This window comes from Amphiprion ocellaris, chromosome 21, assembly GCF_022539595.1.
Source record: "Amphiprion ocellaris isolate individual 3 ecotype Okinawa chromosome 21, ASM2253959v1, whole genome shotgun sequence".
NCBI classification, from domain to species: domain Eukaryota; kingdom Metazoa; phylum Chordata; class Actinopteri; family Pomacentridae; genus Amphiprion; species Amphiprion ocellaris.
In genome coordinates, this window is record NC_072786.1 from 25,790,699 (window position 1) to 25,815,700 (window position 25,002).

At 37.8% G+C, this 25,002-nt stretch overlaps 2 protein-coding genes across 2 annotated transcripts in view; both read left to right on the forward strand.

Annotated features, from left to right (window-relative positions):
* Positions 1-4,522: 4,522 nt before the first annotated feature.
* On the forward strand, positions 4,523-8,709 carry LOC111586662 (nuclear factor 7, ovary-like; the record flags this gene model as incomplete). The annotated part of the gene is given in 3 exon segments (XM_023296433.2): positions 4,523-4,945; positions 4,947-5,037; positions 8,558-8,709. Coding segments are annotated over 3 exon segments (666 nt in total), but the record flags the coding sequence as incomplete, so codon positions are not given.
* Positions 8,710-14,171: 5,462 nt separating this feature from the next.
* The window catches only part of cpm (carboxypeptidase M), a 39,925-nt gene continuing 29,094 nt past the window's right edge, over positions 14,172-25,002 (forward strand). The window contains exons 1-3 of the mRNA XM_023296432.3: positions 14,172-14,304; positions 18,634-18,801; positions 23,060-23,157. Of these exons, the coding sequence (XP_023152200.2) occupies positions 18,648-18,801; positions 23,060-23,157 (252 nt within the window). The 5' untranslated portion in view covers positions 14,172-14,304; positions 18,634-18,647. The remainder of the gene's footprint in view (positions 14,305-18,633; positions 18,802-23,059; positions 23,158-25,002) is intronic.

Consider the following 25,002-nt stretch of genomic DNA (forward strand, 5'->3'; position numbering starts at 1 on the left):
TCTGTGGCCATTTTGTGGGTTTTTTTCTTTAATTTTTGGTGTGTTTGTGGCCATATTGTGTGTTTTTGTAGTATTTTTTTGTCTCTGTGGTCATTTTTATGTCTTTGTTACCATTTTGTGTTTTTCTGTAGTAATTTTACATGGTTTTATAGATTTATTATAACCCTAAACTTGTGTGTTGTGTTTGTGTTCCAGAACTACACAACTAACTTCTTCAGATGTCATCAGAGGTGAGTTTTGTGTTTCCGCTGCTGTGGTGAAGTTGTGGTTCATTCATTGGAGGTTAAAACATCTAAATGTTGATCAAAGAAGAGTTTTCAGGTCCAGCTGCTCTCTGGTTCCTCCTCGTGTTAACATGTTGTGTGTCTGTGGACCAACATCTGAGCTCTGTTTTGTAAATTGTGTTCTTGTTGTCTTGATTGTGTTCTAGTTCTGCTGCTTCTGTGAGGCTGTTTAGCATCTTTATGGAGTTATTTCCAGCTGTTTGTGGTGATGTTGGGCCCTCGTTCTGTTTTGTTGCATCTGGTTTTGATAGATTTGTGACTCTTTGTGGACGTTTTGCATCTTTTTGTGGTTAATTTGGATGTTTTTGTGGCCATTTAGCATCTTTTTGCACAATTTTAGATGTATATGTGGTCCTTTTGCATCTCTTTGGGTTTATTTTCTGATCTTTGTACATGTTTTTGTTGCTAGTTTACATCTCTGTGGCCGCACTGTGCTGTTTTTGGTCATTTTGCATCTTTTTGTAGTTGTTTTGGACATCTTTGTGGTTGTTTTGCATCTTTCGGTGATCGTTTTGTGTCCTTTGTGATCATTTTGTTCCTCTTTGTCATCAATTTGTTCCTTTTTGTCATCATTTTGTTCCTCTTTGTGGTCATTTTGTTCCTCTTTGTGGTCATTTTGTTCCTCTTTGTGATCATTTTGTTCCTCTTTGTGATCATATTGTTCCTCTTTGTGATCATTTTGTGTCTCTTTGTGGTCATTTTGTTCCTCTTTGTGGTCATTTTGTTCCTGTCTGTGGTCATTTTGTTTCTGTTTGTGGTCATTTTAGACCTCTTTGTAGTTATTTTGTGTGTCTTTGTGGTTGTTTTGTGTCTCTTTGTGGTAATTTTGTATCTCTTTGTGATCCTTTTGTTCCTCTTTGTCATCATTTTGTGGATTATGGTGGACATTTTGTTGTCGTTTTGCATGTCTTTGGGGGTAATTTTCTGATCATTGCAGATATTTTAGTTGGTAGTTTACATCTCTGTGGTCATTCTGTGCTGTTTTAGGTTATTTTACACCTTTTTGTGGTCATTTTAGACCTCCTTGTAGTTATTTTTTGTGTCTTTGTGGTTGTTTTGCATCTTTATGTGGCATTTTACATGTTTTTTTAATTATTTAGTGTTTTCAAGGTCCTTCTGCGTCTCTTGGTGGTTGTTTTGCATCTTTATGCGACATTTTGCGTGTTTTAAAAAAATTATTTAGTGTTTTCGAGGTCATTTTGCGTCTGATTGTGGTTGTTTTGCATCCTTGTGCGGTTCTGTAAAAATAACAATCAGTTCATCACATCATCTTGGTGTCTGAGCAGCTAAAACGTTTTTACGTGAATCTGCAGCTGTGGTCAGCGTTCCTGCTGCTGTATTCGGCGTTCAGTGGAGCGATTAATTTGGTTTCTACCTGCTCAGAGCGTCTGATAGCAGAGCTGCTCTAATAATCAGCTACAATTACGTCCCAGCAGAGCAGAAGAAGAAGAAGAAGTGGGAGGAAGCAGCCATTGAAATGCTGATGAGAGAGTTTACTGCAGCGTGACGCCGTTTCATTCTGTTCACAACCTTTTATTACGACGCAACAACAGAAAGCAGCTCGTTTTCCTGCTGCTGCCGGAGTTTAGTCGACTCACATTCACTTCTATCTGCATTTTAATGTCTAACGTTTGAAATATGAGCAGCTTCTGGAATCTTGGTTTGATTTCTTTCAAAGGTTTCCAACAAACTGGTGACCTTCAGTTGGGTTTTTCAAACATAGTTTCTCTTTCCAAGGTTTTTCTTAAAGGTTCATCCAATTTTTAATATTTTATTCCGTGTTTTCTCTCTGTTTTGAGGCTTTATTTTAATATTTTGATTGGTTTGTTTGGAGTTTTTCTTTGATATTTGTCTTTAGTTTGAAGTTTCTTTTGACTTTTCAGTGTCTAATTTGATTTTCATCCATTTTTTAATATTCAATTTGTTATTTTCTGTCTGTTTTCAGTTTTTATTTTGATATTTTGATTGGTTTGGAGTTTTTCTCTGACGTCTTCAGTTTGATGTTTCTGTTGGTTCTGAAGTGTTTGGTTTGATATTTATTTGATTTTCAGTCTTTAATTTGATGTTTTCTGTCTGTTTTGAGCCTTTATTTTGATATTTTTTTTGGTTTTTAGGTGTTTAGTTTGATTTTCATCCATTTTCTTAATAATCAATTTGATATTTTCTGTCTGTTTTGAGTCTTGATTTTGACATTTTGATGTGTTTGTGAATATTTGTTGGACTTTTTATTTGTTTTTTGTCTTTAGTTTGATATATCTGCTGGTTTTTATGCATTTTTATATAAATTTATCAGGTTTTGAGTCTTTCATTTAATGTTTTCTGACAGTTTTTATTCCTGAATTTGACATTTCTGGGGTTTTTTTGAGTTGTTTGACATTTGTCTTCAGTTTGACGTTTTTGTTGCTTTTAAAGTGTTTAGTTTGACATTCTTTTGGTTTGAGTATCTTATTTGATGTTTATGGTCTGCTTTGAGTTTTCTCTGTTGGTTTTAAGTCTTTTTTTGGACTCTCTCTTTGATAGATTTGACATATTTAATTGGAGAATCGTCTAGTTGTCATTTTAGATATGTTTCATATGTATTTTTTAAATATTTGTGTTGGTTTTTACATCTTTTTTGGAGTTATTTTTGAAGTATTTGCTTGTTCAGGACTCTTGCTTTGATTTTTGTGGGATTTTGTTTTCCTGGCAAGTTTATTTTGTCATTGTTTCCTACTGATTTTAGTCTTGTTTGAAATTCCTGCTGGTTTTATTGTGTTGGTTTGATATTGCAGTTCTTAGTTTGATATTTTGTTAATTGTAGTTTGAAATTTCTGTTGGTTTTCAATCTTTATTTTAATATTTCTGCAAATTTTAGAGTCTTAGCCCAATATTTCTGTTGTGTTTTGGCTTTATATTTTAGTCTTATTTTGAAACTGCTGCTGCTCTGAGGATGTTATTTTGATGTTTCTGTTGTTTGTAGGTTCTGTAGTTCGATATTGCTGCAGATTTCAGAGTCTTAATTTGATTTTTCTGCGGGATTTTTGTCTTCATTTTAATACAGTGGATAATTTTAGTTTGATGCTTTGGTTTATTTTAACCTTTAGTTTTATGAGGCACTCATCACATCTTCTGTCTTTGGAAGATGTTTCTTGCCTTTTGAACATCTTTGCTCAGAAGCACTGAGGCAGCAGTTTTCTCACCGACAACCACGGCAACCGACTCGGGCCTGTTACCATGGTAACGGCAGACAGAGAGAGGGAGAGTCTGTCATTCATCCCTCGCTCGCCCTCTTGTTCACGTCAGTTCAGGTTTCAGAGTCTGACAGGATTATAACCTGACATGAAACCCTGAACACACACACACACACACACACACACACACACACACACACACACACACACACACACACACACACACACACACACACAGCTGCAGTGTGTGACATTGAGAGAAAACAGAACTGAAGGCTGCAGAGTCACAGAACAAATCAGACGTTATTTACCCTCTGGCAGCAAAAACACACAAACACACTGAGATAACACAACAAAAACACACAAACACACTGATAGAACACAACACAAACACACTGAGATAACACAACAAAAACACACAAACACACTGAGATAACACAACAAAAACATAAAAATACACTGAGATAACACAACAAAAACACACAAACACACTCATAGAACACAACAAAAACACAAACACTGAGCTAACACAACAAACACACACAAACACTGAGCTAACGCAACAAAAACACACAAACACTGAGCTAACACAACCAGAACACAGCAGTTTGTACTTAGCAGCACCGACTGACTGACTGTGACTCACAGGTCTAATAAAGCTTTGAAAGCGTTGACGGTTTGCAGGTAAATAATCAGCAGTTAGCAGCTGGAAGTGAGCTGCTTTAAACAGTCGGATCATCCAGAGGTCGAGTTTCGGTCAAACCGTTTCCCCTCGGAGGGATCTGTGCTGAACAAACCTCATATTCCAACAAATTAAACTCAAAACAAACACGTTAGTCGGCAAACATCAGTTCATTAAACAGTAAATGAACAGAAACACTAATCCAGGATGAAAGTTCCATTAATAGCTGCTATAATGAAACCCTCTAAATCCTCAGGAGAACTAAAGGTCATTGTAAAAGTTTTTATCGGGAACAGAAGTTTTGGATTGAGAGAGACAAGTTTTATTTTTAGAGCAATAAACGTCAGTTTGACACGATAATCAAACTCTGACCTTCACTCCAATGTTTTGTCGACCCGTCCATCCAACCCGACCTCCTCCCTACCACTTTGGATCCGGATACAGCTCATCCGGCTCTGGTTCTGTCTGATGATGGGAAACAGGTGCACTGTGGTGAAGTTCGGACGCAACTCCCAGAAAACCCGAAAAGATTCGACCCAGCGATTAACGTCTTAGGAAAGCAGAGTTTCTCCTGTGGAAGGTTCCACTATGATGTCCAGGTCAAAGGAAAGACTGGATGGACTTTAGGAGTGGCCAAAGCGTCGGTCAAGAGGAAGGGAGAAATTAAACTAAACCCAGAGAACGGATATTGGACAATACATCTAAGGACCAGGAAAGAATACTTTGCTCTTGCTAGCTATCCGGTTCCTCTTTCAGTGATTTCCCAACCTGAGAAGGTCAGAGTGTTTGTGGACTATGAGGAAGGTCTGTTTTTTTTTTTATGATGTAGATGCTGCAGTTCTTCTCTATTCCTTTACTGGAAGCTCCTTCACGGAGAAACTCTACCCTTTCTTCAGTCCTGGTACCAGTGACAGTCGTAGAAACTCTGCTCCTCTGATTATAACATCAATCAATGCAAATTAGACTAAAGATTTTTTTCAAACAATCTGCTGCCTCTGAATAAGCCTGAACATCTGGATGCTGAAATTTTACCTCATTCTCATTTGTAAAACTGCTAAAGTTGCACAGGGATTGTAAATGAACAGCCCTGTTCAAGTTCATCCACAAATCCAGTTGGATTGAGGTCTGGACTCCAACTCGGCCTCCACAAGGCCTCACCTTGTTGTCTTTAAACCATTTCTGCTCATCTTTGGCTGTTTGCTTTGGCTCATCGTCTGGATGGAAAATAAATCTTCTACAAGTCTCAGTTCTCCTCAGACTCTACCTTTGCAAGCCTTCCAGAACCTGCTGCTGAGAAACATCATGATGCTGCCACCACCATGCTTTAATCATGATGCCAACATGCTTCACATCATGATGCCACCACAGCTATGCTTCACATCATGATGCTGCCACCACCATGCCTTATGGTGGGTATGGTGTGTTTGTGATGATGTGTTTTGTTTGGTGTCTAGTCTGATGCCGAAAGGCTTAATTTGTTAGACCAAAGAACCTTCTTCCAGTTGATTTCAGTCTCCCATGCCTTCTTGTGAACTGTATTTAAGATTTAATATGAGCTTTCTTTAACATTCTCCCAGAAAAATTCAATTTCCTATTTCAACAATGAAACTTTACGCACTATAGATGTTATTGTCTGCCTTCGCTACAGATAAGTACCCTGCTGGGTTTTACTGTTGTGTAATCACTACTAATGTCATTTTGGCAATTTGCTAAATGGTTACTATGGTGTTCCTAATGGTTGCCAGAGGCTTCTTTTATGATGTAGATGCTACCACTACTAGGCGCTCATCTAAGCAACGTAAGCAACGAAGGAACGGGTGGGGCAATAGTTGCAGTTTAGGCTTTTTCAACCTTCAAGTTCTTGAAACCTAAGTTAATGGTGTATGTTTGTGTTAACATGAAAAGAAATACTGCAAGGGTTGTGTTTACTGTACCAGTAGCAGACGTCAGCTTTTGTCCGAGCAGACAAACCAAACCCGTTCCTTCTCATAAACCTGTTTGTCACTCTGACAGTCGACTGTCTTACCTGGAATTTGTGTGTCTGCCTTTTGGAATGTTTTGAATGAATTGAATTTCCACCTGTTATTGTACAACATGCTGTGAATCACACCTGTCAGTCCCTGTGTGGACATAAGTTCGCTCTGTTATCATTTTTAACCTTTTCATGGTCGCCCTGTTCCATTTTGTTGTCATTTCATGTATTTAGTGGTTGCTTTCCAGCTCATTTTGATCATTTTACATCTTTATGTGTTTTTATGTCATTATGGTATTTCTGCATCTGATTTTGATCATAGTATTTCTCTTTGTTGCTGTTATTTTTATCATACCATTTTAACATCTCTTTCTGATAATTTTCCATCTTTTTATGATTGTGTCATCTCTCATAATGGTTGTTTTGCATCGTATTGTGGTCGCTTTCTTTCAGGTTTTTGGTGTTTTACATCGTTTTTCACAATTTTTCATCTTTTTCAGGTCATTTTTAATCAATTTTCAGTCATTTGTGTCTGTGGCTGCTTTGCATTTCATCTTAATCACTCTGCCTCTCTTTGTGGTAATTTTGCATCTTTTGTGGTAGTTTTGTTTTTTTACAGTTGTTTTGTGTCTCGATTTGATTATTTTTCTGTCATTATGGTGTTTTAGCTTTTCATTGTGGTCATTTTTTAGCTGTTTTTGCTTGCTTTGTTTCACATTTTGATTGTTTTACTCATCTTTGTGGCCTTTAGAAATCTGTTTCCCATCCTTTTGTGAGTCATTTCAGGTTATTTTGCATCCTTTGGTGAGAATTTTGTGTTTCTGCTTTTGCTTTGCAACTCATTTTGATTGCATTCTGTCAGTTAATGGATGTGTTTTGTATCCTTATTGTGTTTTTGCATTTTTTGTGGTAATTTTTCATCTGTTTGTGGTCATATTATCCTCATTTTGGTTATTTTGCAAGGGTTTACAGTTGTTTTGTATGCCATCTTAGTCATTCTATACTTCTTGTTTGTCATTTTTTAGGCTTTTATCTTATTTGTTGGTTTTGGGGTTTCTGTCAGGGAGGGTTTGCAGGTAAAGTTCCTTTTTTGTAAAAAGTAAAAGTCACTATTTTAATATTTTAATACAGACTGATTACCTTCACTTTTCCTATCAGATTGTCAACAGCGGCTTCAGTTCAGGAAAAAATTGACTATAAATGCAAAAAAATGTCAGTGCAACATGAACTGCAGTATCCATCCTCACACAACTCCAGCTAAAAGTCTGCACAGACTGGATGGATTATGGTAATGTATCAGAGGCCAGGTGCATGATGGGAATGGAGATGAGTGAGTCAGGGCTGGTCGGTTCAGATATGAGGCAGATTATGGAAATATGATGGTCTGGTTTTCAGATTTCCTCCAAAGCTGAAAGACTCAGAGCGTCTTATCTTGCACAGACTAACTTTCCTTCTGTCTTCTCTCCGCTCAACACTCTGCTGCTCAGCAAAACAATCAAATATCTCTGTGCACGACAGAAACATGAGTCAGCAATGCAGGAAATAAAGCTCTCATCTTCACTTCAAAGAGGCTCTTTTAAAGTAGCTTTTGTTTTGGATGTGGTTTGTTCACCAGACAGCTGCTGCACTGCAAGAACATACAACAGACATTTGGCGAAACATAGAAATGTCATCACTTAATCACAAACTCTTCATGTTTTCTTGAAAGAGCTAAAACCTGGAACATAAACCTGACATGTCATCTTGCTGTTGGTGGTTTGTACTTTTCTAACTCTTCTTGCCAATCCAAGAGGAATTTTTAGGGCTTGACCTCTCCTCAAATGCAAAGTTAACTTCCCTTTTTCATAATAGTCCTCAGAAACCCTTACGACCTCTTCAATGATCCATACAACCTGTTGAGGGACTCTCATAACTTTACAAAGCTTCCTACAACCTCTTTAGCAACGAGTATGACTCCTTCAAGGACCCTACAACCTCCTCAGGAACATTTACGACCTCATTGATGACCCTACTCCCTCTTCATGGCTCTTAAAACCTCTTTAAAGCCCCTACAACATCATCAGGGGCCTCGACAACCTTCTCAATAACCATACAACCTCCTCAGAAACCTTTAAGACCTCCTCAATGAATCTTGCAACTTTTTGAAGATCCTTAAAACCTCTTCAATGTCTCTACAATCTCTCCAGGGACCTTGCAACCTTGCCAAAGATCCTTAGAACTTCTTCAAAGTCCCTACAACCTATTCAACTACTCTTATAACATCTTCCTAGACTCTACAACCTCCTAAATGACACTCAGAACCCATTCAAAGTCCAAACAACTTCCTCGTGTGTCTTTACAACTTTCTCAATAGTCCTTACCACCAGCAGCCCTACAAGCTCCTCAACAACCCTTAGAATTTCTTCAAAATCCCTACAACCTCTTCATTTAATCTTCCAACATCTTCCAGGGCCCTACAACCCCCTCAATAACCCTTCCAACCTCTTCAATGGGCCTACGACTTCCTCAAAGTCCATACAACTACCTTATGGGCATTTACAACTTTCTGAATGGCCCTTAAAATCTCTTCAGGAGCCCTACAACCTCCTCAAAGACCCGTAGAATTTCTTCAAAGTTCCTACAACCTCTTCAGCTACAATGACTTTCAGGACATTACAACCCCCTAAATGACCCTTAGAATCCCCTCAAAGTCCATACAATGTCCTCGTGGGCCTTCACAACCTACTCAATAACCCTACAACCTCCTCAGGAACTTTTAAGACCTCAGTGAATCTTTTTGCAACTTTTTGAAGATCCTTAAAACCTCGTTAAAGTCACTACACCTATTTTAGATGTGGTTTATTCACCAGATGGCTGCTGCACTGCAAAAACATTCATTCCACCAAACATAGAAATGCCATTAGTTAATATTAAGCTCGTTTTCTTGAAAGAACTGAAACCTGAGACGTAAACCTGGCATGTCTTCAAACTGTTTGTGGTTTGTACTTTTCTCCATCTTCTTGCCAACTCAACAAGAATTTTAAGGGCTTCACTGCTCCTCAAATGCAAAGTTAACTTCCTTTTTTCATGAAAGTCCTGCCAGGACTCCAGAAGATGAAGTAATGACTGAGAACCACAAATATCAATACCAAATTCCATGGCTATTGATTTCATAGTTGTCCATATTTTTCACTGTAAAAAAGAAAGTCTATCTTATGGCGGTGCTAGTGGGTAAGTCAGGAGACCACCATGATCAGTAGGATTGATCCTCTGGGAACCGTGAATTTCTATGCAAAATTTTGTACCAATTTTTGTGAAACTTGAAACTTAGTTACTACTTGAAACAGACTGAGTTCTTGACTTCATTAGGAAAATATTTACTGAGGTAACAATCATTTTCTGCTTGACTTCTACACAATTTGACCTCTATTTGTAACCAGGAGTCACTCCCTGCTGGCTGTTGTAAAGAATGCAAGTTTAAGACACATCTGCATTGGCTTTACTTTTCAGACCAGAAGTTAATCCATGTTTTATATGCAGTCAGCGATCTGAGTGAAATAGATGGAATAGATGCCACAGATTTCACAATTCCCAGAGGATGAACTGCGATTGCACAATCTCCTCAAGGACAACCTGAATCTCTCAACGTTCAGTTGAGACTCATAATCAATGCTGTTGTTTCTGTCTGCTGAGCCGGATCCAAACTTTAAAGAGACTTTCCTACTTTGCTTTCAGGTAATTTGAAGCTCTTTTGTTTTCGGTTTCAGGGAAAATGGTGAATCAGCGCCAGCCTGTTTCACTAAATGAGGTTTCAATTACAGCGAGACAGATGAGTGTATTGCTGATGCTGTACCTGTCGCTCACCCCTCCAGCTTCATTAACTTCCTGTTTCTGAGCCTCGCCTCTCATCTTCCTGTCCATGTCTGTTTAAATGAGCTGTCAATCAGCCGCTCGGCCCCCCGAGCTGCAATTACTCCAACATTATTACCTCAACGTACAAGACGGAGGATTAGAAACACTTTCGCTGCTGTCGGTTCACTTTAGTGCAAGCATAAGCTGAAAAAGCTGGAAACTACACCTGACACAGAGTGAAGAAGCACTAGAATGTTAATTTTAAACTTTGATACGGCCAAAAGAGAACAAAAGAATGCTAAATTTGAACAGCTCAGCTTGTTTACTGTTCCTTGTTATAAGATGTACGCCAACAGACATCTCCCCACTTTTCATCATCTTCTGCTAAAAGTTTCATCATCTGCTACAATCTTCTACAACCGGTTTAAGGACTCATCAGAATTACTTTGTCCTAACGTCCTCCCGTCCCACTGCCATCCACTCAATGTCCTCTGCAAACTCCTGAAGAATTGCTAAAATCAGCTCAGTGACACCAGCAATCTTTTCAAGGACTTATCAACCATTCACAGTCTCTTCAATCTACTCAAGGACTCCTACAACCTTTTTTAATAACCATGGTAACTTCAGCAAACACCCCAACAACTTCTCAAAACTCCCCTATGATATTTCACCTTCACCTTACAACCTCCTTTAAAGACAACAACATCCTCAAAAACCCCCACAGCCTGTTTATAACCCTCATAGTCAACCAAAGAACCACTGCAGCCCCTCCAATGGACTTCTTCAGTGAGCCCTATAACCTTTTTAACTGTACGACCCATCCAAGGACAATTTCTACTTTCACAAAGACTTCCCCAACAAACCTACAAATGTCCTTGAGTACTACAGTGTCCTCCAGGACCACTACAACCTCTTTAACAATTTATAATAATTCCTTGTGCACACTAACAACCAACTCTAGGAGCCCTACAACCTCTTAATGACACAAATAACACATCAAGAACCGCCTAGGACTTCAACAACCTTCTCAAGGTCCATGCAGCCTATAATGGCTCTTACAATCTCTTAAGGGCCCCACAACTTCCTCAAGTTTTTCAATGACTTCTAAAAGACCTTCAATGACAAAGAAAACATCTCAAGGAACTTTACAACCCTTTAGGGACCCTATGATTCCTTTAGGGATCGTTACAACTTTTGCAAAGATACCTCAAGACACATCAAGAACTCTTACAAACCCAAAAGGGACCTCAGCATCACTTTGAAGGATCTATGTAACCTCCTCAAACATTAAAACCTTCACTATGATCTCTAGAGCTGCCTTAAGGGCTCCTTCAAGCCTCCCAAGGAATCTAACAAGCTCCTTACTACTACTTGCTGCAGTGTTTTCCAGGACCACTACAATTACAACTACAAACGCCTCAAGGACCAACACAACTCTTTCAAGGACCCCTTTAATTTCGTACAGGGACTGTTTGTTCTTCAGGAGCCCCAAAAACTTCCTCAAGCATCTCCTTTAGCAAAACTAGACAGTCTAATAAGCCATAGAATATTTTTAAATACACAGAAATTTAACTGAAGGACCACAAAAACAGCTTCAAGGATCACTACATAAGTACTACTAGTGATTAAGTGATTAAAATTGTTTGTAGCTTTGGACTAAACATTTGTTTCATTCTCAGTTGGATTATGATGAAGGTCGTTGTGTTGTAGTTTAAAGCGGCAGCCAGCAGGTGGAACCAAAATACAATAAACCAGCCTGATGTTACTGAAGCAGATGGTTTATTTTGAGAGAAATGTTTCTGAGTGAACTCTGTCCCCTCCATCACTGATTACTTATTTCTGTTTTAAGTCTTATTTGAACAGGAAGTAAACATATCTGGTTTTCAGTCGTGTTGCCAGCAGCAGATCTATGGCTGGACAATTTAAAAACATAAAATAAGAAATGTGTATGTTCAAGTTGCAAAATTGTCAAGATGAAACTAGAGACTTGTGTTTATGTTGCTGAAAGCAACAGGCTGGGTGAGATAAATGCTGAACAGTTCCCATAAATCATAGAGCTGTCACAGTGTTTTTCTCTGTATCAAAACAAGGTGGCGTCAAATCACAGCTTTTTTCAAATTCCCTTCCAACTGTAAACTGGTTTTAATTAAAAATAACACTGACTTCCCATAATAAGATCAAGGTGAAATGTGCTAAATGAGGCACTTAGTAGTGAAACAATTGAACTAAATTATTTGAAGTTCTAAAGATTGACCAGTTCAACATTTGCAACTTTAAAAAAAAATAATTTAGTTCTTAGTGAACACTTCAAAATATTTATCAGTATCAGCTAGCTGTAAGCTTGTGCAATATCTCCTCAAGAACCCCTACAACAACTTTTATGACACCTAGAAACACCTCAAGGACCTCTATAACTTCTTTAGTGACACCTTTAACTTTTTAACAACACCAACAACCCTCTCAGGGTTCCTTCAAGGATAACTAAACTTTCTACAAAGACATCTACAACCTCTTCATGTGCCCCTACAACCTCCTTAAAGAACGTTACACACTCTTTGAGAACATCTACTACATCTTCAAGGACTCATAAGCTCCTCCACAATCCCTGAAACCCTTTAAAGGCTTCTACAAGGGAACCTCAAAGTCTGACAACATTTAGGATGTTTACAACCTCTTCACTGATCATCAAAACAGTCTCAGACTCCTACAACCTCAACAGTTCCTGCATCCTTCTCAATAACCTTTACAACTTTTTGCCTACAACATCCTTGACAAACCCTAAAACCTCCTGAAAGCAATGACCCTCACAAACTCCTCAAGGACCCTCATAACATTTCAAAATATCCTACAATCTCCTCAGCAATTAGTAAAACCTTTTCAGGAACCCTACAACCTCCTCAGAAATCCGTACAACCTCTTCAGTGACCCATACAACCTCTTGTAGGGCTCTCATAACTTTTCAAAGCTTCCTACACCCTCTTTAGTAATGAGTACAACTTCCTCAGTGACCCCTACTCCCTCTTCAAGGCCCTTAGAACTTCCTATAAAGTCCCTATAACATCCTCAGGGACCTTTACAACCTTCTCAATAACCCTACAACCTCCTCGGGAGCCTTTGAGACTGCCTCAATGAATCTGCAACTTTTGGAAGATCCTTAGAACCTCTTCAAAGTCCCTTCAATCTCTTCTCAGACCCAACAATCTCCTTAAAGACCCTCCGAACTTCTTCATAGTGCCTACAACCTCTTCAACTACTCTTATGACATCTTCCAGGACCGTACAACCTACCAAATGACCCTTGGAACCCCCTCAAAGTCCAAACAGCTTCCTCATGGATCTTTACATCTTTCTCAGTAGCCCTTACAACATTTTCAGATCTCTTACAACCTCTTCAGGGGCTCTACAACTCCCTCAATAACACTTAGAACCCCCTGAAAGCCCATACAACTTCCTCATGGGTCTTTACAACTTTCTCAATGCAACATTTTCAGATCTCTTACAACCCCTTCAGGGGCCCTACAGTCTCCTCAGTGACCCTTAGAACCCCCTCAAAGTTCATACAGTCTTATCGAGGAGGATCTCTACAACCACTTCAAGGACCTTACAACCTCCACAATGACCTTTCGAACTCCTTCAAAGCCCATACAACTTCCTCATGGGTCTTTACAACTTTCCCATTGGCCCTCACAACATTTTTACATCTCCTATGACCTCTTCAGGGGCTCTACAACCTCCTCAATAACCCTTAGAACTCCCTACAATCTTGTCAAGGAGGATTTCTACAACCACTTCAAGGACCTTAGAACCTCTTCATAACTACCAATACCCCCTGAAGGGCGCTCATGACATTCTCAAGGCTCCTACAACCCTTCAGTGACAAATGTGGATGCCCTACTCCTCCTGCTTGTTTTTAGCGTAAATTAAACTTGTCAAGCTAAGACCCTTAACATGCTAGCATGTTAGCTCGAAGCACAGAAATCACACTTTTTTAATGAATTAAGTAAACTCATGACTTTTTTCCTTCAGTTTACACTTTGAACTCAAACTTTTACTCAAATAATCCAAATTAAGCCAATTTAGACGGTTTCTGTGGCTTCCAGTTAAACATCAACACTCAGACTGACTGTGAATGAGGCTGAATGAGGAATATTTAAGCCTTTTTTCCGTGGGATGAATCGGGGCTCTGTTTCATTCATTAACCTGTAGAGTCCGAGTGTTTGCGTCCAACACACACACACACACTCAGTCTGACGCTAAGCTCCGCCCCCCGCACCGTGCTGAGGGAGACCCGGCAATGAAGAAGGAACGTTCACCCAGTCAGGCAGCCAGCCGGCGGCGGAGACACACGGACCGGACCGGAGGAAAGGTAGGAGCTCCGAGTATCGATCCGACGGCGGTTCATTGGCTCATTATCGATTAGTGATAAACGCTGCTCTGCTTCGGGAACATTCCCCAGTTTCTGTCTCGTTAATGACCGAGTTAACAGCAGCACTTTAACTATATCTGTGTTATTATTATGATAATTATTAGAATTTGTTTATGTCATTTATCTAATGGTTAAGTCAGTAATTATAATCAATTTTCTGCCGTTAGCGTTCCTATAACTTTCTGTAGTAATCCTTCAACATGTTGCTTGTTTCAATAAATTAGTTTCTTTCCATAAAAGAATTTTTAAAAATATTTCTATCATGTTTTTATGGCATCTGTGTGCCGCTCAAACCACTCATTTATGTATTTATTTTTTACTTACCAGTCTAGTATTTGCTTAATATAAGTATGAATACTATTGTAGATTGTTAGTGGGGTCTTTATGTTTTATTTTTATTTTTTGCAGTTTAATTAAATGAGGAGTGGCTGTATAGCTGGTATCAGTACTCTATAGTGGAATTTCAGGTTTACTTTTTAAAAGTGTAGCGTTAGTGTTGTCACTGTAGTCAACATTAACTGTAATTGTCTTTGAATTACAACTTATTCTTCTTTTAAAATGCTTGCAGAATGCATCTTCAATATTATTGATCCAAAATTTAGATCTATCAACTCTGTTTAATATTTAAAAAATTCATAAAGCGCTAAAACACCTAAAAAATAATGAAGGATAAAGGATAAAGCAAGTTATATTTTTATTTATTCAAAAACAACAACACATGCCAAATTGTAGTTTATTAAATATGGATTAGAAAACAAGGGAAAATAATTTAACTTTTTGTAAAAATTGTCTCGGCTATCAATAATATTCTTCATCAAACTGTTGTGCAAGAAGTTTTAGTTCAATTCAGACAGTTTTTTTGTACATTAGCCTGCTGTTCATAGTCTTTTTTGTTTCTGACTTTAAAAAAATCATATTTTACATTTTACATTTTACTCTATTTTTTTGTGAAAAAACAGGATTATTGTTGGAATTTGGCTGCATTTTTACAGCAAATATACTTATTTTCCTTTGCTGCTATAACTGATTTAACTGCCACAATTTGAATCATTTTAACTATTTCATATTATTTGTTTTATTATGTTGTTTATTACACATATTTGTTTTTAGTTTTGCATTTTTTCTTCTGTCTTAAACTTAAAGTCTGTCTCAGTAATCACCTGTCAGGATGTCAAATTAACCAAACATCTCTCTGAGCTTCCTTTTTCATGATTTACTAATTTTAATAATATCATAGCATTTTAGCAAACCTTCCATTAGTTTTGCACAAAATTATTGAGAAGCTGACTTCAAATTTTTGCCACAAATCTGATCTGCATGTAAAACTGTGACCTTCCTGCAAATTTGGGGCAACATGGCCAAAGATTAACTCCAACTGTCTGTCCATGAAAAACACAAACAGACATATTTCACTTCAGTTTGTCACCATATATGCATAGAATAAGCTAAAATAACAGGATTTAAATCATCCAACTGGGCTAAAATAAAACCACAATGAACCAATCAATCGGCTAAAATAGACAAAAATAGAATAAAGTCGACTCAAACTAAACCAGATGATTTCATGGAAGCTCAGAGTCGTTTTTTAAAAGACCCACAATTTATTCATGGAATCTGACAGTAACCTGTTTGCGAAGTCATCAAACCTTCACCGAGGCTGACTGTAATTACAGTTTAACAAACCTCCAGTTTATATTCCTTGACAGACTGAAACTCTGCACAGACTAAAGTTCACTTAGTGTTTGTTGAAGCATTAAAAAGGACAAAAAAACCTGATGTTTAATGTGACAAAACCATACTCAAAGCGTCCAGTTTCATCTGGATTCATCAGCTTCCTTCTGCTCACAGGTTTAATTGACATTTCTTACATTTCTGTGCAGCTTTTGATGCATTAATGTCACTTTCTGCAGCCTTTTCCTCCAGATAATTGTATTTTTATTAGTCTGCAGCCTCCATCCCACAGACAAAACACCTTAAAGATATGTACAGCTCTTTATTGATCCCCTGAAGTAGGTTTAAGTGTTGCAGCAGCAGATTACAAGCCAGAAAACACACATAAGTTACACTGAGCTGGCATGAAGTAGGTAAGAAAAATACAAATTTAATGATATATACACAAGTGCATCGGAAACAAGTTTAGAATCACAGTGCAAAATAAAGAACTTATCAAATAATTACCAAATTATTCATCAAATTCAGCCTCACGTTCAGTTACTTCTCTACGAACAGGCAACTCTTTATTGATAAATATTGAATGTTTTCTCAGAAAATTGATTAATACCCCCTAAAAAAAAAACTAAAAAATTTCAGAAAACAGTGAAAAGTGTAACAATTTGTCTGGTCCAAAGTTACTCAGTTTTTCCCTCATAAGTAATGTTAAATCAGAAAATGTAAAATTAACTAACTACTAATTCAGAGCTACGTTCATTAAGGAAATGTTGAGTTATGCTGACAGGATGTAACAGCACCAAATATTTGGTTGTCAGAACTGATACCACAGATATTTTACAATTCTTGGTTAAAATTTAAAGCCAGAAAGTGGTTCTCATGACATCTCTTTAAGTAGTGGACCAAAAATAGCACTTGGTTGAATGAAAAAAAATGTTAACGAGACTGTTTTTGATTCTGATTCTTCAGCTCAGTCACATTGTAATCAGCTGTTTTCATCCTGTTTAATCTACCGAGGTACAAGCGCAGCATGTTTGGGCCGTTCGTTTACAAGATCACACAGAAACCTACCAAACCAAGTTTTATAAACCTTGGTGGAGAGGTGGAACATGACCAAAGGTAGAACCCAATAAATTTACGGGTAGAGCCGTGTTACGTCTTTTAAACTGCAAGATAGAGCCTTGGTCATGGTGTAGAACTGCACTCTTGAAAGTGTCCTTCGAATTGTCAATAACTTATAGATGTCCCAGTTAAGTACTTTTGGACCACGTTCCCATCCATGTCTTTAGATTTCATATCTATGGATTTCAAATATCAATTCAAGTATCGTAGATTTGCCGTCATACGTGGGTGCCTCAAACAGTTTGATACTGTGGTGACCATTATGTGAGTTTTAGCTAGTAAAGGAGCACTGTGACAGAGACTTCTTTGAGGATTATTGACCTTAGGCCAGCATATGAGTAACCAAATAAGCTGAATTACTTAAGATAACAGTCCTACATCCCAAAGGAACATCTGATGGTCATTTTTGCAGCTTTTGTTTATGTTTCTATGGGAAAACAAATCTTGGGAAACAGTATATGTCGATACCAATCACTTCAAACTTCATGTGATTGACCCCAATTCTGATCTTGGGATCAGGCTTAGGACATCTTTACAGCATACTATGTTCCACTACAGGAACTTGTAGGCCTTTAATGGATCATTGTATGAGTTAAGACTGCAAGAAGCGGGTCTTTTCACCTCTTTCATGGCCATACTGACGGGCTCCTGATCTGAATCTTTAATATTTATTATCTGTCAATATCGGACACCGTTTCAAAGACAGTACACACTTTGCGTATTGTAAAGTAACTTAAGTATCTGGTTGCCTTTAAGTGTTGAATACTGTAGCAACCAGAGGAGGTGGGCACTTCTGTGTTGGCAAACCGAGAGCTTTATGGAAATTTAGCAAGTAAAGGAGCACCGTGACAGAGACTTGGGAAGATTATTGACCTCAGGCCAGCAAATGAGTGATAAAGTTGGGTTATGTAAGTGAGCAAACTCATGTCCCTGAGGAATATTGGACAGCCATTCTTTCAACTTTTATTCATGTGTCCATATGAAAACAGGTCTTGGGAAACAGTACATGTTGATAGCGATCATTCAAAGTTCTTGTGATTGACGCCATTTCCAATCATGGGATCAGGCTCAGGACATCTCTCTACAACATGTTTTGTTCCATTACAGGAATTTATAGGCCTTTATAAGGTGACCTGGACTTTAATGGTGTTCTAACTTCAAGAACCAGCCCTTTAAACCTCTTTCATGACCATACTGAAAGGAGAAAAAAGTCCTTACCCCTGCTTAGGTAGAAACTTGGTGAGTCTTGATGCTGGTTGGTTAAGTTTGGAAAAGTATATTTCCTTTTTGACCTAGAGTCACGTCCAGTAGCTACTGTTTGTTTTGGCACATTTGGAGTTAATGTTTAGAGTTGTTGGATTCTTTGCCGCAATGGAAAAAGAAAAGCTGAAAAGGCCGATTAATTGGCTGTTCCTGAGCATTTCCTACGTTAGCCTGAGGAGCTTTAAACCTGCTGACTTTCTGTTTTTCCTCGTTCAGGTCACACTGCAGGGATGTCATCACTCTTCCTCCTCCTCTTCCTCACCCCTGCTTCCATGTTGGAGTTTCGGTACCACACCAACCAGGAGATGGAGCAGTACCTGCTGCAGGTCAACGCCTCCAACCCCGACATCACTCACCTGTACAGCATCGGCCAGTCGGTCTTAGGTAACAACTCACCTGCTGCTTCCTGTCTCACCTGGAGGAGCTGCTGTGTAAAAACTAGCAAGAATACAGGAAATTAAGTTAGTTTTGTGGACAAATCTGCTTCCACAGTGGGAAATGGGTCGAAAATGTGTAAACAAATGATTTGACTGTTGTTTATTGTTAAATTACAGATAATGTCCAATGAAATCAAAGAAAAAAAGTATTAATTGACATTTTGACTAGAGCAAAAATAAAATAAAATGGCTAAACCTTTAAATAATGTCCACAAAAATATCTCTATTTTTTAAAAATAGTAATTTGTTATTTTACAACATTTGACAGTGAAATTACACTACTTTTTTACTGTATTTAAGAGCAAATATATTATTATTTCACAAATATTAGCTCTACAGGAAAGAAAATCATGTATAGTGAAGATTGTTCTTTTACAGAATGTCTGTTTTGTTGAAATATAGATAATATTTAATACAATTCACAGAAAATTAAAATAAAATCACTGTAAAAAGCATTCATTTACATGATGACTGTGACATAAAAAGGTAAAATGTCCAGAAAAAAAATCTAGTATGACTGTAAAATTACACTCTTTTTAATTGCATTTAAACCAGCTAAAAATAGAATTATTTTACCAATATTTGATATTATTTTCACCGGTTTACAGCTTTGTGACAGTATTCTATCCTTTTTAAACAACATTTTTCCCAGATTTTCACCATTTAATCACACTGAAACACTTTGCAGGTTGTTTTGCATCCTGTTGGTGAATAATTTAAAGTTTGAATTTCAAACGGCAGCAGACAGATACCTTTACACTGGTGGTGTCAGGTGTTGGTCACCATGGTAACCAGGACACCGACTGTCTGTTGATGTGATCGTATGATGCGGCTGTTAGCGCTGCCGGTTAATTTAATCTGGGACGCCTTAATCTGGCTAATCACACGCACACAAACAGCTAATCTGAGCTAATCCAGGACACCAGCTGGCCGCCGTCCAACCAGTACGTGTCTGTGTGTGTCTGTGTGTGTCTGTGTGTGTTTGTGTTGCATTTTTGTGTGTCATCCCGTCTGTCAGTTTTTCCCCTCAGGTTGCTGATGATGCTGCAGACCTGCTGAGGCTTGCAGGGCTTCATTTATTCACTCCTCTGCAGAGCGTCAGTGTAGTTACAGTAGTTTTGTTCACATGGAAACTTTTACTGCACTGAAACTCAGCTCTGCAGGCTTCACTTTAGTGACAACCACAGCTTGGTAGAAGCAGAATCCAACTGTAAACCTGCAAAAACCAAACCATGAGCTAAAAGACACTTTTCATGTCTATCTGTGTTCTCAGCACTCCTCATCTGTACATGTGAAAGGTGTTTACAGTCTTGATTATATCTTCATTTTTAACCTTATTTTAGTTTTGTATTGTATTGTATCACATTGAGGGATTATTAAAGTTTGTCTTAGAACAGTGTTTGCATTTGGAACAAACAAAAAATGCTCACTTTAGTTAGTCAACTTGTGGTCCCTTGAGTTTCCAGAAGTAGACTGGGAGATAGAACCAGATTGGTGTTTCCGTAACACATTTATATGCATATTTTGAAGTATTGCATTACAAAAAGTGGATGAAAACAGTAAAAAAAAAAAAAACACACACACACACACACACACACACACACATATATATGTGTATATATATATATATATATATATATATATATATATATATATATATATATATATATATATATATGTTTCTGTCTCAATTTGAAAAGTCAGCTTTTTTAAAAACCAACATGGCTCAATTCAAATTTTTTTCTTAAAACAGAACTTATCATTTCTCTGGTATATATATATATATATATATATATATATATATATATATATATATATATATATATATATATATATATATATATATATATATATATATATATATATATATATATATATATATATATATATCATTTTTTGTTGGACAACCGTCACTCAGGCAATTTCATGTTTTTAATGAAAACTCCCATTTTTGTTCATGTGCTAACAACTGCACAAGGGTTTTCTAGTCACCAATTTGTGTGCTAGGAAAACAGAACAATGTTGTTACGTAGAACCTCTGTGCGACAAGCTTCTTTAACACTCAGCATTACTAAAACTATATGTAACTGTCTCTCATAGTTAGTTAAATCCCTGTTCCGTTCTAATTTTGTTTATATTATTATTTATTGATGCGGAACTAATTATTGTTGATAGAGTGGTTCCGCACGTCATGTTTACGGACGGACGGCGAAACCGGAAGTGGAGACGGAGCGCGAAATGAATGAATGAATGAAAACGGCAGACTTCAGTGTATAACGTGTACTGTACACAACTAAAAAGAAAGACGAAGTGAAGAGCAGTCTGAGCCCTTGTCCACACGTAGCCGGGCATCTCACAAAACGAAGATATTTTTCTACGATTCGGCCTATCATCCACACGAAAACGCAGATTTACGTCATCAAAAACGATTCTTTTTAAAAACTCCGACCAAAGTGAAGATTTGTGAATTCTCCGTTTTATGCGTCTGCATGTGGACATCAGTAACCGGGGTTTTGCGTTTCGAAACGTCACCGCCTGCGACAAAATATGTTCTTACGTCACATATGCGACCTGTGTTTACATTCGGTAACAGTATGGATGCTCTCACAAGGTTTTGGGCGCTGTTTCTTGTACAGGCGCTTTTTACTTGCTTGTTTTTACAAGCCCAGATACTGATCCACATTCAACAACACAGGCGAAGGACAACGTTAAGGACGGTTATTCTCCACCACCTTGCTAGGATTTGGGGAACTACTGCCACCTAAAGGTCTGGCATGCTTATGAATGCGCTGAAAAACGCACTTATGCGGTTAGGTGTGGATGAAGTTTTTTTCTAAAAACGAGGTGGTGTGTACGTAAGTTTTTTTCTAGACGGAGGGGACAGGATATTCGGTTTTACAAAAACCCGGCTACGTGTGGACAAGGCCTAATACGAGCCCCTCTTTAGTTACAAGCAGCCTACGAGGTATGTTACATTTATGTTCACATTGTTATTCAAATTAAAGACGTGTAAATGACATGCAAATAGCGCTCGTGTTGTTAGAACAATTAGCATGCTACGATAATGATATATGGACGTGCTATGTGTTACGTTAAATGTATAAGTTAAGAAATCTACTGTGGGTTTGATGTGTTATTGATGCCTTACAAGTAGTCTGTAAACCTTTAATTGGTGTTTGAGATGTGAAAGGTGCGCTATATGCTGCATAAGCTCTACATACTATTAGATTAGCAACGGAGGCTTTCAGTATTAAGACAGACAAACATGTGATTTAATGTTGTGTATTTATTTTCCATCCATCCATCATCTATACACCGCTTAATCCTCACTAGGGTCGCGGGGGGGGGGGTTTAATTAAAATGATACAATTCAAATAAAAACACATCCATTTTCGCAAAATAAAAGTTTTTTCCCTCAGTTGAGGCGGCTCGGGCGTTGCTCTTAATGCAGGAAGATCAAGATCATTGTTTTTATAAAATGTTTTCACCGGCATTTTGACATTTTTTATTAGAAAAAAATAACAGAAGAGTTAAAACGGAACTGACTTCACAGTTATTCCACAAATATTTTCACGTAGAGAAAAATCCTCAGAAAGAAGCAATAGGAAGTCCTGGTCTGAAACACGAACTCATGTCAGTGAGTGATGCAGAGAGAGTCTTCTTTCTGAAGGGGGCGGGGCCAGCTCCTGCATTTAAAGTTACAGACTTTAAAATAGTCCATTTAAAACAGGTCTAAATCCAGGAATTGTACAGCGATGGTGAAATTACACATCTTTGCAGCATTTTTAATTTATAAAAATACGATTTTCTTTCATTTGCTGAAAAGCAGCACAATATGGCGCCTTTAAAACTTTAGGTTTTGATAGCGCTTATAGTTAAAGCTAGCTTGGGTAAACCTAAACCATCCGTTAGATATGCTGCTACGATGCTAACACTAAAACACATAAAACAACATAGCATAAATATAAATTTTTATGGATTGGAAACATTTATTCAAAAGCAGTAATTGTAGTCTATTATTCCGAATGAATTTCAAAAACAGTTTTATTATGCTGAGTTGCTCCTTGAACCTTGGTACAAATGCTGGTATCCTTGTATTTTGGTGTTTTAGTGTCATGGCTTGCAATATAATTTACAACATGAGACACTAGAATTAAGACTAATGGATTTAAAATGCACAAATCTTCGTTTGCTTTCTGTTTCAGGTCGGGAGTTGTGGGTTTTAGCTCTCAGCGTTCGTCCTCGCAGCCACACAGTCAGCATCCCGGAGTTCAAATACGTGGCCAACATGCATGGAAACGAGGTGAACACACACTTATACATGAACACACACACTTTTATACACAGGACGCCTCCCCGTTAACAGGAAGCCGGAGACTAAAGAGATCAACAAAAGCCTTTCACAGTCAAACTCCCTCCATGCAGTCCTTTGTGTGCAGCGACAGACTGTGTGGTGACCTGAATTATTCTCTGACGGAGCCGGACAGAACGCTGAGTAAACACTCCAACACTGGAAAACAAATGTGTGGTTATGAATTCAATGGAAATTACAACAGGAAACACTCTGAATGCACCGCAAACATTCGTCCGACAGCTGCCACGGCAAAGGAAAAGTCACATTCAGGTGTTCTTAGGAGGGCAAATCAGTGGTGCATGAATGTAATTTCTAAGAGACAAACATATTGGATTAGTTCATTTTAAAGCTCATCTTCTAAATACAATAAAGTTTTGAAACAGCTAGCAGCCAGCTAACAGTTATGGATTCATGTCTAAAAGGTAACTGAAAGTAATGAATGAATGTCTTGTTTGCTAAAAATATTATGTTGGAAACAGCTAATAGCTAGCTAAAAGTAATGAAATAATGTCTGAAAGAGCTAGCAGGTAGCTAAAAGTACTTAATGTTTGAAAGAGCTCGCTAAAAGTAAAGGAATAATGTGTGAATAAACTAGCAGCTAACTAAAAGCAATGGGTTCATTTCTGACAGAATCAACAGCAATATAAAAGTAATAAATTAATGTCTGTAAGAGCTAGTAGTTAGCTAAAAGTAAAAGATTAATGTACTACTGTCTACATTTTTTAATCTAAATCTAAATCTTATCTTAACACAATTAATGTATTAACTTATTTATGTGTGTATTTATTGATTTATTTATTTAGTCCTGTTAACAAATCAGAGTTCTGAGTGAGTTTTTCTTTAGATAGGCAAAGGCCATTTATTGATTACATATAGGCTATTAAATGTTTATTAAAAACTATAAACCATTAAAAAAAAAAAAACAACTTAGGCATTTATTGAGTCACTAAAATACTGTAGAGTACAGACCACATCAGCATGATTCTAAGCATCCTCTGGTAAATGAACAACCAGATACTGATGTCTCTCACCATATGGACTTCAGGAGATGATTAGATGATGATAAACTGTGACCTACTGGTTGGGTTCTCTCTGTTCTCATGCTTTTTACATGTTGATGCTGCCTTACTTCAGCCAGTCCAAGAGCAACAGAGTTTGTACCCATTGCCAGGAGTTCCACTCTTCCCACTCACGTCTGTACATTTGCAAACATTTTTGCTTCTTTGGACGTGGTGGAGTTTCGGGTGGAGACTCCCATATTGCGTTGATTCAATACGGGACGCAACAATTAATTGTCAAATAAAGGACGATTCCGTATTTTAAGGGACAGTAGGCGACCCTAACTACATCTCAGGTGCGATCAATGACCTGAAACAGAAATGTTTTAGCAGTGCACCAGCTGTTGTCTATCAGAATCAGCACGCTAGCAGGGTTAGTTTTTAAAGCTGTGCAAAAACTTTTTTTTTTAGATTATTAGAGTCTGTACAGGACAATTGACTGGACACACAACAATATGGCTGCATTGTCCTCAGTGTTGACAAAGAGAAAGTAAAAGGCAGCGTTGCTTTGTGCATAAAGATTACTCAAAGAGCCCTACAGGCAACGGCAAAGGCTCATTTTGCAGCATTTGTGTTGTTTAATATGGACAGTTTGCAGCATTTATACATATGTTCTGCTGTAAATGTACCAAACCGTGACTCTAAAACTGAGCTGCAAGTCGTGACTAGAAACTATTTTTCCTCAAGCAAGCAACCTGTGAGAGATGTTCTGCCTCAACACATTCAGCAGGAGTTA